This window comes from Stegodyphus dumicola, chromosome 1 (genome assembly GCF_044657685.1).
Source record: "Stegodyphus dumicola isolate Sdum_Otavi_A_Nest chromosome 1, ASM4465768v1".
Classification (NCBI taxonomy): domain Eukaryota; kingdom Metazoa; phylum Arthropoda; class Arachnida; order Araneae; family Eresidae; genus Stegodyphus; species Stegodyphus dumicola.
Window position 1 is genome coordinate 85,798,544 of NC_140768.1, and position 15,343 is coordinate 85,813,886.

A 15,343-nucleotide genomic window follows, 5' to 3' on the forward strand; every position below is an offset into this window, starting at 1 on the left:
AGTTACTTGTTAACTTTTGAGTTAAGCCAAAAGTGTTGGCTTTTGTAAGCACAAGTCGGTGCCATCTGTGAATTTATCGAGTTTTAAAAGGGTTCTTTACAACTTTCTGTGGACTTGATCGTGCTTAAGGATAATTCTTACACAGTCTGTTAACGTCTACTTAGTTTATGCTTGTTAAGAATACGAGATGTTACGGTATAATTCATCGAAACTTCATTATTATTGCATTAGTAATGTTTTGCAAGTTTCATACTGAATTGCAAGTTTCATACTCATATATTATAATTTCAACTTAAGTTATTAATTAGTGCGATAAGGTAACAATAAAATAAATCACTTCATCTTGACATTCTATCATTTTGTAATACGAAATCTAACTTTTTTATTTATTTTCTTGGTCCCTATATTTATATTTAGGGAAATTTTATACTGATTACATAAAAAAATAAGATAAGAAAAAGCTTCGTGCTATCCTGCGAGGAAAATTGCCCGAGTTATTCCATTTTAAAGTTAGATATTATATTCAGGGGCTATATACAACTCAGCAAAATGTCTCCATTTGTACATAACTAAATTTCTAAAAAGGTTTCTGAGGTTAACAGATTATGTGCGGCGAGAATTTCTGTGCAGATTATCGGAAACGTATTGATAAATATAAAGTTTTACAAAAAGTGTATCTTATTTAGAGAATTCGTGTTTTAAAATTCTCTGGCAAGTTGATGTTGCTACGCAGTCAACTTGTGACATTATATGCATTAGTAAAAAATATTTCTTAAAAGAATTTTTATACGATTATTATATTATGGTTGTAAATAATTAAACCTTCGTAAGAATATAATAATTTGAATAACATAATAACATGTGAAATCTTATAAATTGCTTATGTAAAAATTCTTTCAGCATACAAGTCGTAAAACTATTATTAACTAAAGAATGTTACATCTTAGAAAATCAAAAAGAGAAATTGAAGGCATTTAAGAATGAAAGGCATTTAAGTAAGAAAAGTAGACCTGCATTACTCTGATTTATTTATTAATGGGATATTATGCCATGGAATATATGTTTTTAATGGCCGGGTGCTTTATTTAATAGCCATTAGCTTTGAGTCATTACAAGAGTCGAAAGTGGTAGCCATTTCATTGCGGAAGCACCTAGTAATAGGTAGACACTGTTGCCTCCGATGAAGGAACGTACAATTACAACCATGCTGTCTCCGGATTCGAGACCGGGTTCATCGCTACCGCAGTAACGGTTTTTAACCACCATACCGGCTGGGGTGTGTTATGGAATATTATCAAACGCGATATATAAAATTAAATCTCAAACATTGAAATTAAATATCTCAGTTAATTTTCGTCGTACGGGTTTCAAATATTTCGCATTTTTCTTTTTGTGACTTAAAATTAAATCTCAAACATTGAAATTAAATATCTCAGTTAATTTTCGTCGTACGGGTTTCAAATATTTCGCATTTTTCTTTTTGTGACTTAATTTAAAAGATTTCTAGATGATATACTTCCAGTCGCTCTGAGAACTGTCACATCTGAGAACACGAATACACTCTAGAAAGCACATGCATCAGCTAAAGCATTTAATTCCAGGTTTTCTAGTAGTTGCATTTTAGAAATTATGCAACGAAATATGAATATTAAGAATAAAATTTAAGCAGAACAAGGAGGCTCGAAGACAAAATACTTCTAAATCTTTATTTAAAGCTGTGAAAGTGCATGCATTTACGAATGTAGGCATACCAGTCAATAAATGTCGGCCATTTGATGGCTAATAGGAATGAATCCCTTTTTCGACATATAGGAGACTTGCAAACTGCAGGGAACTTATATTCATTCTCGTTCTTTCCGAGAAAAGCAGCAAGGAAATGTTAGTGCATTTCAGACATGAAAACGGAAGCACATATCATGGGATGTCTGCCTAACAAGAAATTGGCAGCAGACAAGTTGTTATAGCCCTGGCGATATTTTAACTAACTTTGGTGTACAGTATAAGCTTCAAAGTTCTGCTGAGAATATTATTATGCATATTCTTATTTTATCATTATTCTTATGATGCTAAACTAAGGACCATAATTCCATTACTCTGATGAAAACGAATCCTTACTTTCAGAGCTTCTAATTCTCCTAAATAATGAAAACAATAATATACTTAAATTCAGAGTTCCAAAACATTACTTCTGTAAAACGCAAAAGGAAATAACCAATCTCATTTTTCAAAATTTTACTTCTAACAGTATTTTTTTATAATATTTATCAAGTTTAAATGTTTTTTCTTCAAATGCTTTACCTTAATTAATTAATGTTTTATTGCACTTATTATACAGGGTGGTTTAAACCTATATGTGAAAAATGTAAAGGCATTTAAAGGAGACTTAAGGAAGCAGATTTCGTGTAGAAATGTGTGGTACGGTAATGTCGCGTTGAACCGGTAGCCTCAACGCGGCATTACCGTACACACACTCCTATACGAAATTTGCTTCCTTAGGTCTCCTCTACTAGCCTTTACATTTTTTTGACAGATAGGTTTAAACCACCTTGTATAATAAGGGCAATAAAACCATTGATTAATTAATTAGTGTTTTATTGCCCTTATTATACAGGGTGGTTTAAACCTATATAATGCCGGTAGACTGCCCACCAACGGCCGAGCGGTAAAGTCGCTGAACGCTGGTAGTTCGGTCCGAGGTTTGAATCTCGCGAACGGGCTGACTGCATGGGCGTTTTTGTGGTTTTCCCCATGTATAACGTGTATACGAGCCAGTTTCGCTTAGAAAGTCCTCCACGAAGGCATCCCTCCTTATGCAGATATACCTCGAGGCTTTGCCGTAACTAAAATACAAACAAACAATGAACCGGTAGACTACGCTGATGAGTGCGGTGTTAAAAGCGCTGCTCTAGCTGGATTCTTCATTTCCCACGTAGATCTCGAGTGACATACAGACGTTATACCAATGCAGAGCTTGCCGACATGCATTTCATGTATGAAGCTGCTCAAGAAAATGTATTAGCTGCTCAAAGGATGTACAGGGAGCGAGCGATTTCCAGATAGGAATCAGCGGATCATAGAACATTCGAGCGTCTTCACCATGCGTTAAGAACGAGTGAATCCTTTTATGCATCCAGGCGCGATACTGGCATTGGAAGATATCACAGAATTCGTACAGTGGAAGAAAGAATACTTAACACAGTAGGGGGTAATCCTTCATCAAGCTCGAGAACTGTAGAACGTGCGGTGGGTGTGAGCCACGCAACTGTTTTGAGGACTTTACATAAAGAGGGAATGCAACCATATCATTTACGGAGAGTGCAAGTAATGGCCCATGACGATTACATTCCACATCTCAACTTTGCCCGTTGGTGGACGAATATGGTTCCAGCACAATGAAGCCCCAACTCAATACAGCTGGAACATCAGGAATCACTTAGACAGTATCCAAGGCCATTACTGGATAGGACGGGGCGGACCAGTCCCTTGGCCACAGCGTTCTTCTGATTCAATATGCTTCAATTTCTTCTTTTGGGATCATATTAAAAGCCTTGTGTACGAGAGTTCCATCATATCCGCAGAAGATCTTGTTGCCCGCTTGTCTGTTGCTGCTGGATATGGATTCGACATGCCTGGCGTCTTTTCTAATGTAACTCGATCCATGCGCCCTCGCTATGAACCTTGCATCACTCTTGATGGCCGCTCTTTTGAGCACCTATTGTAAACTGTTATTTTTTCCTTTTGTGTTTACTTGCCTTTTCAGTTTCCTGTGATTCATACTGCTTTACTTGCTTGCGCTTTAATGCGGCATTACCGCACACACATTCCTATATGAAATCTGCTTATTCAGGTCCCCTCTACCTGCCTGTAAGTTTTTGACACATAGTTTTGAACCACCCTGTATATACCTTTTCCTACGAAGAACAATTTCGAAATTGCGGGTTTTGCGAGACTCCCCTAAACGGGCCTGGTCACCACTGCATGCACCTTGACTATTCGTACATGCCTGTTATACTGTCAGGCGCTGCGTACTTATCTCAGTATTCTTTCTACTAACTGCATCCTTCAATATTGCCCTAAAGTTGTAAAGTCATTAGGTTATTTTAAAGCAAGAGACGGAAAAAATGTGCATTGTCCTCCTTAGAACTCGAACCCTGGATCTCTGGAATACGCGTCGAGATGCTTCCAGTTACAACACGAAGGTTTGCAGAAAGGAAAGACAAAATACCTTATAAAATTATGATACGAGTTATCGCCCTCTACTTGAAACTAACTGTGAAAGCACAGAGTATCAGCAAGTAAAACTTTATTTTAAATTTCACGACTTGTACTAAATTAAAATATTACAAAGCAAAAGTAAGTCTTCTTGACTTTGCTGAAAGTACAATACACACAATCCTGGTACAGCTGGCTACAAGTATATCTATTTAAAGCCACAACACTCTGGGTCGGAAATTTAAAATATAAATTAAGAGTAACTTAACAACTGGACTACTATCTGGCAATATGTTTCACTAGTGCAGCGGCTTCCTGGTGTGAAGTGAACGCGAAGCTGCTATTCAGTCAGACATCTGTTTTCTACAAGCTGTACGGTTATGACTGTTTCGATCAATTTATACTACGCCGCTTCCCAATCAAATCCGCATATATCTCTGGACTGAGCGAGTACGTGACGAAAGGAGTTAAAGGAAAGATGAAAAAAAAATGTTGACTTTTAGTTAAACTAAGACAAATTGTCACAAAATGAAAGTAGAATAGCTTGTGCCTCTTTTCTTATTTAATCTATAACAAAAAGCGAATAAAAATATTTCAAATTATTCTGAAATTTGAAATTTTCTAAGTGTGAAACCTACCTTAACACCAACGTATATCTTCGGTTATTTTGTTACATCAATTTTTCTGGTATAAAATGCGCGAAAAATTAGCACGGAAGTTCAATGTTTTGCACATACATTCTGAAGTAACTATTTCTGATAAAGGAGCCGTTAAATTATCTATAGATCAAATATTAACTTAGTATAATAATGTTTTATGAATTTTCAACAAAATTTTACTCACATGACGAAAATTAGCGAATGTTTATGCTTGAACTGCTTGTCACTGCTCCACGCAGAAATTAATTTCTTCTCAACTTCAATAGGTATTTGATTACGCTGTGCTGTTGAAGTTACGACAGTAAATATGGTATATACAGAGAATCCTCGAAGTATAGCAGGATGTAATACAACGTGGATTTGGTGGGCAAATGTTAAATGTCATGCTATTGGCAAAGCCAGCTCAGTAAGAAAGACGGATGTTCATTTATGTAAATTTTCGATATTTTATCTGTCTACTAGTAACTCATTTGTCCATCCTTTATTCATATAAGTTGCTATTTTATATTAAATGCACAAAATAGTCTGCTTCTTCGTGATTTAATTTAAATATATGTATAGTGAAGACGTACATGGTTAATTTCGATAAAATATTTAAGTATTGATGTAATCAATGATTGTTTTCTTGTAGGGTCACGTGGACCATGATATTACTCGGGATATGAAGTATTTAGACTGCGTTATATCCGAAACGTTACGAATGTATCCTATATTGTCAATGTGAGTAATCTTTTCGCTATAAGTATAGATTAATTTCTTGACCACTGTTTTTTCCGTTTATTATGAGAAGAATTGAAATAACGAAGTGGTTAACATTTTTACAAACAAAACTGAAAACTTTCGAAACAAAACTGAATATTATGATTATGCTGTTCTCGTGCACTCAATATGGGTAAACAGAATGAAAAACTTTCTTGATCACTTCAAAATGATACAATATTCATAAAAGATATACATATATACTTTAAGAACAAAGTAAAGCGTTTTTACGTTTTCATATTTAAGTATTTTCACGTTTTAAAAATTAAGAGTTAACCCGTTATAGAACATTAGTGTTTAAATGCAAAACAAATTATACCATTGACAACAACTACTTGTTGCTGATAAGCCATCGGAGTGGCACAAAAAAAAAAAAAACATACCTGACGGGCGAGGTATTATTTACTTAAAGTTTTAGGAGTTGGATCCAGTGGGTGTGGATGCAAGTACTGTTTCTGGAAAAGAAAGTGAGCAAAAGCCAAGCGAAATTTTTTAAAGCTAAACATTAACATTGGACTTCACTTTATAAGGGGGTCGTTTTGGATAGGGTCATAGAAGAGTTCTTTATAGTGTAACAATTATTTATTAACAGGTTTAAGTGACACACGGACATTACATTTAACTTTAAGAAAATTACACAGCAAGAGTCTGATATAACCTATCAGGTTAAATACTTGGCTTTTACTGAGGTCGTTCTCTGGCTACTCACCACATGGCACCCTTGCTGTTACAGTTAGTGTAACTGTTTATGTTAGCAGCAGAGTTTATAGTAAAGGATTGGTTCTATATTTAATTTTAATAAATGTAATTGACTACTGTGTTAGCTGTAACCGTAATTAACCTAATTTGCTTTCCAGAAACCTCGAGGAAACAGAAATTATCAGAACCTTCTCGTGATCGATAAAAAGCTTTAAAAAGCCGGAGAGAAACATCTCAGTTCAGTTGTTCACTTAGTTGTTGTTGACTGTAGCGAAATCGCGGTGAGATCGTATTAGCTTTTTCTTTGGATTGCGCTCTATTTAACCTTTTTCGTAATCTCTTCTCTACATATAATAAAAGAAAGAGTCTGTCTGTCTTTCCTTCGCGCTGCGCGTAAGCTAATAGACCCACGGGTACGAAATTTGGTACATAGGTGCATCTAGACAAGTGCCAGTGCACCTCGAAGCGATTTTTTCGAAATTCGAATTCGTTTTTTTTTATTTTGTGTTTTGTCACGAAATCGCGTCATTTTGAGACATAATGGGCTATAGGAAAGCGAGGTTTTACTCTACACACTCCATTTTCACATCGTCATGAAGCGTAGGCACTTAGCTATTTTACGAACTTAAAATAAAATTTCGTGTTTCAATAAATCGATTAAATACGAATTTAATTAGCAAAGGGAGCTTAACACCTTTTCAACGGGATTTTTTCTAAAAAAGTTTATTTTTAAAAATGTACAGTTTATTTTTATTTGAATTTTGGACACGTTAAACTTTCATCCTTGCGATTGCTTTTACAAAAAGAATTTTGGAAAAATGATAATATTTTGTATTTTTAAAAATTTTTTTAATGAAACTTCTGGGTACACTTCTCACATCTCACATCTTTAAAAATGTGATTTATGCAAAAATTTTCCTGTATTATTGTTTGTTGATAGATTTTTGATGAAATCGCATCATTTTGAATAGTTTCATTCTTTTAGAAATATGGGTTTGGCAACAATTTTTCATCGTATTTCTTATGTCACTGTTTTAAAGAGATTGGCATATTTTATTGTCATTTATATATATATATGTATATATATAATACATTTTTATTGTTTTTTTTTTTTTTTTTTTTTTGATAAAGTTGTTTTGCAGAGTAAAATTCTGCAAGGAATTTTATGTTTTTTGAGATGCTTCCATGTTATTTTTTTTTATTCAACGGAAAGTTGGTTAATTTTTTTATTAGGATAATTAATTATTTGTATTAAGGGATATAGCTTATTTCATTGTAATTTTTTTCTCTTGAATATATAAGATAAAATATATTAATTATACTTTGCTTTTCAGAATTTTTTATTTTTTGTATTCTTCTATGTTATTTATTGCTCATTTCACTGTTTTTAAGATATTGAAAAGTTTTGAGTGATTTCTTTAGGAAACAAAGTTCTTAACCTCCTTTATACCATTTGAATTCTTAAGATTTTTCAAAGGAAAATTGGTTAATTAATTTACTAGGATAGCTAATATTTGTATTAAGGGATATTGCTTATTTCATTGTAATTTTGTTATACGTAATAACTTTTTTTATGAAGTTGTCCTGCAGAGTAAAATCCTACGCAGTTTTTTAATTTAACGTTTGCTGTTCCCTTCAGCCATTTTTCCGGTACATTTAAAAGCCAGACGAAGGCTGGCAGAGATGCTGCTAGTTTAAAATATAACTACTGCATGATATTGTGATATTGTAGGAATAACTTTGAGGAAAAAATCCAGCGTTTTGTTATAGTTCTTGTGATAAGAATAAATTTGATTAACTTTTTACCGCACTCTATTATGAACCCGTAAGCAAGCAACAATATGAAATGCAATCTCAAACTGTTAAATTCAATAATCTTGAGAATCATGCTTTTAAAAAATCTGATTGTCGTCTTAAAACAAAATGGTCTTTCTTTAAAGTATGTCGGTCATCTTATAATATAATGGTCTTTCTTTAAAATATGATAATCGTCTTATATTAAAGAATCATAGTTCTGACATCTTACACACGACTATTTTAACATATAACCCGATATATTTCCATTCAATATTATTTCCCCTTAAAAATAATATAAGGAGGAAGAGATCTTTCCTTTTAATTTTTTATGTAAAGTTTTATTTTATCACAAAACCACAAAAATAAAAGTATTTTGGTTTACATTTACTGTTAATTGAAAATCTCCCTACATTAGTTAATATTTAGCAATGCAAAAATTCTGTGTCAGTTTCGCTGAGCGCCTTGGTTACCTCCTAAGAAATTCGTGATAAAAAGAATTCGTTAGTCTAAGCAGTTAAGCATATTTTTATGTTTCAAGCTATTTGCAAAGCTTGAAATGACAAGAAAACTTAAGTTTTCGTATTAAAAAAAAAGAAGAGAGAAATATTATGAGCAGGAACTTTACACTACAGAAGAGTGACGTATTCAAACCGAAGATTTTCTGCCTATCTCTTTTAGGAGTATCTCCGTTCTGTAGAATCTCCGCTAGCTCAGTTTTAATTCAGTACCATCGCAAGCCTTCCAGGGTGATGACTAGCTTAGCAGTGATGGAAAGTGAACTATATTGCATGTATATTATCGGTCTATAAGGGCTGTATATTTCTTTCAAATAGTTTATTTTTTCACTTTTATGATTTTTGTAGGTATTTCTGGGAAAACGAAAACGATAAAAAAATGTATCCAGTTTTAACTAACGTCTGATTAAATGTATTCATTTTTAACATCGGAAAAAATGGATACATTAAGGGATTAATGTTAAAATATTACGTCACATTAATACATTAATTAGTTAAAAATTAATTACCACATTAATTAAAAATGAATACATTAAAAAGTGTATACATTTTTAACGAACGGTAACTAAATATATTTCGCTTTCCTAATTTACGATGAAGGTATATTTCTGTTAAGTAGGGCAAAATTTGCTCTCCTTCATGCTAAATTTAAATAGTATCGTTGAAATTTGTCTATACGAAACAATGACTGTAGCATTTTAAATGCCGTTATGAGACTGATATTTGAATTTTAACCTTACCGACACTAAACTACCAGGTCAAAACTTCAATCCTGATTTCGTATACGTTTTTAGTTCAATCAAAAATATTTCAAAAGTTAGTTTTAGTATTCTTTACTTTAAACGTATTAATTGACTTCTAACTTCAGTTGTTTTTTATATATTTTAAACTGACTTTTTTCTCAGAAGTAAAAAACGCTTACTAAATGAATTGAAATTTACAGGACAGAGAGGACAGCTTTAACTGATTACAAACTAGGAAATACAGGAATAACTATTGAAAAAGGTATAAGGGTAGCATTCCTTGTATATGCCATGCATTACGATCCAGAATTTTTTCCTGAACCCGAAAAGTTTCTTCCTGAAAGATGGTAAAATTTATATTTTAAAAATATATTCTTTATTTTATTTTTCTGTGCCTTTCAGTATTTTTCAGTCAGTTCTGCAATGTCGAGGAGTGGTAGATAATGTCATTATAGTAAGAAAACGGTTTTTAGTTTTTGAAAATAAAGCTTTACTGCGGGAATATTTTAATAGAAAGTTTTAGAAGTCATATTCGCTGAATAAAATGTGTTTCGAAGGCAATGAACTAGACCGTTGCTTGATTATCTGGGCTAAATCTACTTATAATCTTTTTCATTGGAGGTATATACAGGGCTTAACCGAAAAAGATGGTAATTACTAGAAACAAAAGGGGAGTTTCTAATAGAAACACATAACTTTGTAAGCTCTATGTACCCCTGAAAAGCAAATGTATGGAAACATTTCAGTATGAAAGAAATTAGTTCATTCTTTCCAAGCAACAAAGAATTCATTAATATTTTTTTATTGCCGAACCAGGAAACAAAAACTTTTGACACTTCAGTTTAATATGTATGACGTCATAATTATTTAAATTTAATGTAATATAACAACATTTTCCCATGGTTAATAAAACAATTAACGTGGCAATAATTTATCGTGTCATTATACTAACCTGAAACTAAAATGTTGCCAACAACAGATATTTATTTAAACTGCTCACATTAACGAACAATTTTCAACATACAGTGGCATCACATACGTCACATACATGACGTGCTTTTTCAGCGTCAGAATATGACCTTATATAACAATACATTTTTTAATATTTGGCAATGATAATTTTATTTCATATTTTGTAAAACTTAGAAAACTTTTGTTAACAAACTCTAAGATTTGAAAGCAAGCAGTGACAAGACTTCTCGAAATAAAACAGATTTTTTATCTCCAGCGTGTGAGACATATCTAGGTGTGTTCTATGACGAACAACTATTGTTTAAAGAACAAACTATGAATGCATTACGAAAAGCTAATGCAGGGGTCAGCAACTGTGGAACGAGATGTCTCAGGACACCATACGGATCTTGTATGCCTCAATGCCCGCTCGTATCGCATCGTGCATTCGCACTAGAGGTGATACAACAGAGTATTGAAACTTCCATTCATGTGTACTTTTTTTCTGCAATAAATGATCCTTTTTTCTTCGATTTTCTAATCACTTACTTATATCAAAGTAGTACTTACATATGTAAAATTTCGTTTCAATCTGACAACTCTTTTTTGGTGCTCAAGTTTTTATGGCAATTAGTGTATATATGCATGTGTGTGTAAAAATCGCATAAATACTTATTTTCTATATATACTTATAACTGCTTTATTTTTGTCTCTTTATTTGTTTACAAAACTCTTATATGTGTAAAATCGTTATAGTAAGTACATTCTAAATAACAGTGAAACATTTTTTCATCTTCACTGTATAACTTTAATACTACTTTCGATCATTGAACATTAATTAATTTTTAGTTTCTATTTTGATCACATTAACCGTAAAAACTGCAGAATTACAATATGCACTTTTGAATGAAAACGGGAATTTTTCCTTCTTCTGGGGGAGATTTTTTTGAAGATTCCTTGTAAATCTGGGGAATAAGTAAATACCACTTAATGCCAGCATTACAGAAACTACTTAGTGGAAATGTCTTTTAAGATTTAGCAGCCACTAAAGTAATCTTTCAAAACTGGCATCCCTGCATATATATATATATATATATTGTTAATTTATGTTTTTTATACTTCCTTTTCGTGTATTTTTTCTTGTTCTTCTTTCTACATGCATAATCATTTCTGTAATTATCTATGTTTTTAAGGAAAAGAAAATAAGGGCGAATTTTATACATCTTTTAAACAACTTTCATTTTATGAATTTCAATCGCGTATATTTGAGAATGTTTCGCTTATGTTCTATCTGAGTTTTAATAATCGTATAAAACTAAATTCTCTTAAACACAATATATTGAATTTTAGCATTTCTACAAATAATAATTAAGAACTAATGCTCTTAAACTGATCTTTATCTGGATGAAAATTATTTTTCAATCATTTGCATGGAAAAATCAAACAAGCTTTTGTTTTTAATAAGTTTTCTGTATGTTCTCAAATGTTTTATGAAATATATTATTACGATCTTCAGATAAAGGCTTTTATGTCTTTGAATGCTTTTCTGTATAAAATAGTCGACGTTTTGCTATGATTTTATTATGGCGCGCGCTGACGTAAAAATATAAAAGCATTTACTTTTTCAAAAAATTTCGAAGTAATCATATTTATTGCTGTCTGAAAAATTAATTAATTTATTTCATTTCTTAAATTATAGAAACTTCGAGAGATATTTAATTATGTAGTCTCTTTGAACGCTTTATGTAACTTTACACCGCATTATTTTCCTCGCTTAATGATAGGCAAATATCACAATCACTTCTCATGTAGTTCCCAAATATTAAACATTAAAAATCATAGCATATTAATTACATTATACTTACTTCTGCATTTAACTTCCAGGGTTAAAGATAGTTCAGGTAAACTAAGTCATCCTGATTACGCCTACTTACCGTTCGGTGCGGGGCCTCGGAACTGCTTGGGTATGCGTTTTGCATTGATGGAAATAAAGATGGGCATGGCAAATTTTCTACGACACTACAGATTTAGAAAAGCAAAAACTCTCAAGGTAATTGAAATAAATTATGTGAATAAATACATATTTATATTTATTTAAAACAATTTTGAAATTTCAAGTGTAATGTGTTATGTAATATGCTGCCTGTGCAATATTTTAATTCTGTTATTAACCAGCAAAATTCTGAAAAGCATTATTGGTCTTCTATGTATGCACCCTAGTTATGTTCTTGGCCTCGGTTTTTACTCCTTTTGCCTTCGCAAGATGATTTTGATGAGTTGATTTTTCTTCGCGACAGATAGTTGCTGTCTTGTTGATTCCAGATTTTTTTAACAACCATCAGAAATAATTTAATCAACGAAAATAATAATTTATCAATAAAGAACAAACGAAAATTATAATACACAAATTATGAAACTACACTTGCGTCCCTGCTTGATATGCTTACATGCAAACGAAATCCAGTTCTCTCACTGTCTTATCTAATTCTCTTTTCAGAGTTTTTCTGTCTGAAGATCATTTTCAAATTGTCCCGATTCGCGTGGTGTTGTTTGACTAAAGTTTGCGTGCACTTAGCCTGAATGTACAAAAATAGCACAAAAGTTGTAGAGAAATTAGGTACTTTTTGGAAGTAATAGAAGTGAAAAATGAGCAACGCCTACGCCGGGAATCGAACCACGAACCTCAGGAATATGTGCCCAGCGTGCTGATCACTACACTACGAAAGCCTGCTAAGAAGGCGTGAGAAATACCTTACAAATTAATTGACTTAAATTTAAAAACTAACCTTGGCCGAAAAACGTACCACTTAAGAGGTTGCTCGGCGGGAGAGACGATGCTAAAAAAAGAGGGCGGTAGCATAACCAATAGCCGCAACCTCAGAAATAATAGAAATGAAATATATATATGATATATGAAAACGGCAATACTGGCAAAATAATTATGAATATGAATAAAAAATTCTCGTAGAGGTTTCCTGTCCGAAAATATTAATAGCACGGTCCACATCAAACAATATCTATTTTCAGTCTGCACTTGAGCAAGAATATCCAGAAGTTTAAACTTTTCACTGTGAATTGTTTTCATTTAATCTCATATGAATATGAAAAGGAAAAACTTATAGATATAATTAATATGTATCATTAATAGACAAATTATAGATATATTATAAAGGATATAATTCATTTTACGAGACAGCCAAAGAGGGGCTCGTTTCATCCAATCGACTGTCCTGTGAAATGAATGTTTAATACATCTTATAATAGAAGTACTAAAAAATGTGTCTATGACCCATCCTAGTGATTTATGAGGAATTAGAATTTTCTTGGACATTTCATTTAAAGAAATAAGAAAATTATTTGTAAATATGGGATAAAGTTCGCAGTTCTTTATTTTTTCTGTTGGCGTATTCCCGATTTACCGTATTTATAGAACTTGAACAAAGAGAACATTAAAGCAAGACCTTTGTTGATATTTATTTCTGGAGTGAAAGTGGCAGAGAAAAATATAGAAAAATAGTGACAAAAGAAATGTAGAAAAACAGGTGACGAAAAAAATCTCTACAAATGTTTTTGTCTTGTGTAGTGTGGCGCACAAATAGTTCCATCATGTTCCAAGCGAAATGATTAAAAAAAAATTGTAAAAAAGTTTTAAAAACACATGAGTGATTATTTCGGTTTGCTCGGTGGACAATCTAACACAGTTTTCCACACATCTGTTATCCCTTCCATGGTCACTTGTTTTGCTTATTTCTGGTATTTGTTCTTCTCGACTAACCAAGTTTTACCGAAAATTTTCTTCCAAGTTAGCAAATGTCACCAAAAAAGGTTCAGGTTATCAGGTTCAGTGTTCCGCCTTACTTGCTTTGGGAACATGCAAAGACCTGACTCGGAACAGGGAGCTTACTAAAGCTATGTTCAATAAATGTGGGAAGTAGACAAGATACACAGGAAGGGTATACGAAACCCTTTATTTTTCACTCTTTACAATAATTTCCGGACTTCGGAATACAGAGACCAACCACTTGTGGTCTGAACGTAAGAATATAAAAAATATTAACTAAACTCTAACTTAACTTTGGAATAATAAACAAGGGCTTACGTGGAAGATTGGCCGTATATTAACAGGAAGCCGTATGTAGTACAGAGAACTGTTAACACTACAATACGTTTAAAATTATTAAGAGGATTAAACCTCTGGCCTGGAAGGCAACCAGCAACCGAGTAAAACTGCTAAGGCAAGCGGCCTGCTTCTACTAACTCCTTCCTCTCTCTTGCTTGGCAAAAAGCCACAACTTAAGTACTTGGTGTTCGCCAGACAAATTTGCATAAATAAGTTAAAGCTTTTAATTCTGGCCGGAAGTAGAAAATAAGAAGTGCTAGTAAAGATTTAAAATAAAATAAACGTTAGTAAAACTTAAGATCCTTACAAGGTGATCCAAACTCATATGCCACCTGATTTTTATTTTCGCATAATTATTGGTAACCAAGTAAACGTGAACGTATTGTACACGCGCCTTCAGAATTAACTAGTAAGTTGCCGTCTTACTATGTCATTAACTGGGCAGCAAAAGAAAATGTTCTGGCTGGAAAATCATTGTAACCAGTTTTATAAGAACAGTACTTTATATTAATTAATTTTTTTAGCCCAAAGGGCGTTAGCCCAAAATTGCTATTAATTTCGTTTTCGCATTTTGCGTTGATTCATTATAAACGACAAATCACATTTTAAATTGTTTCCGCCAAATATTAGAGCCCTGTATTATATATAAATAAATTAAATAATGAATAATCTGCATAAAAGTATGTATGTTTTTCGCATTGTGATAGAACAACGGTACCTACAACCATTAATTTTGAATAACGTACGTCTCCACACGAATATGGGCATCTGAAAGCCCAAATTTGGAATTTTGGAATTTCTTTTGATATCTATTTCATATTTTGTAAAACATTTATGCGTTTTTGATTGAGAAACTCAACGATTTCAAAGCGAGCAATGGCAACACTA

At 32.6% G+C, this 15,343-nt stretch overlaps 1 protein-coding gene and 1 long non-coding RNA gene across 3 annotated transcripts in view; one reads left to right on the forward strand and one right to left on the reverse strand.

Moving 5' to 3' along the window:
* The window catches only part of LOC146999132 (uncharacterized), a 228,634-nt gene that overhangs the window by 193,623 nt on the left and 19,668 nt on the right, over positions 1-15,343 (reverse strand). The window lies entirely within an intron of this gene.
* The window catches only part of LOC146999134 (cytochrome P450 3A31-like), a 79,654-nt gene that overhangs the window by 62,935 nt on the left and 1,376 nt on the right, over positions 1-15,343 (forward strand). The window contains exons 11-13 of the mRNA XM_085817370.1: positions 5,503-5,591; positions 9,585-9,731; positions 12,220-12,385. Of these exons, the coding sequence (XP_085673496.1) occupies positions 5,503-5,591; positions 9,585-9,731; positions 12,220-12,385 (402 nt within the window). The remainder of the gene's footprint in view (positions 1-5,502; positions 5,592-9,584; positions 9,732-12,219; positions 12,386-15,343) is intronic.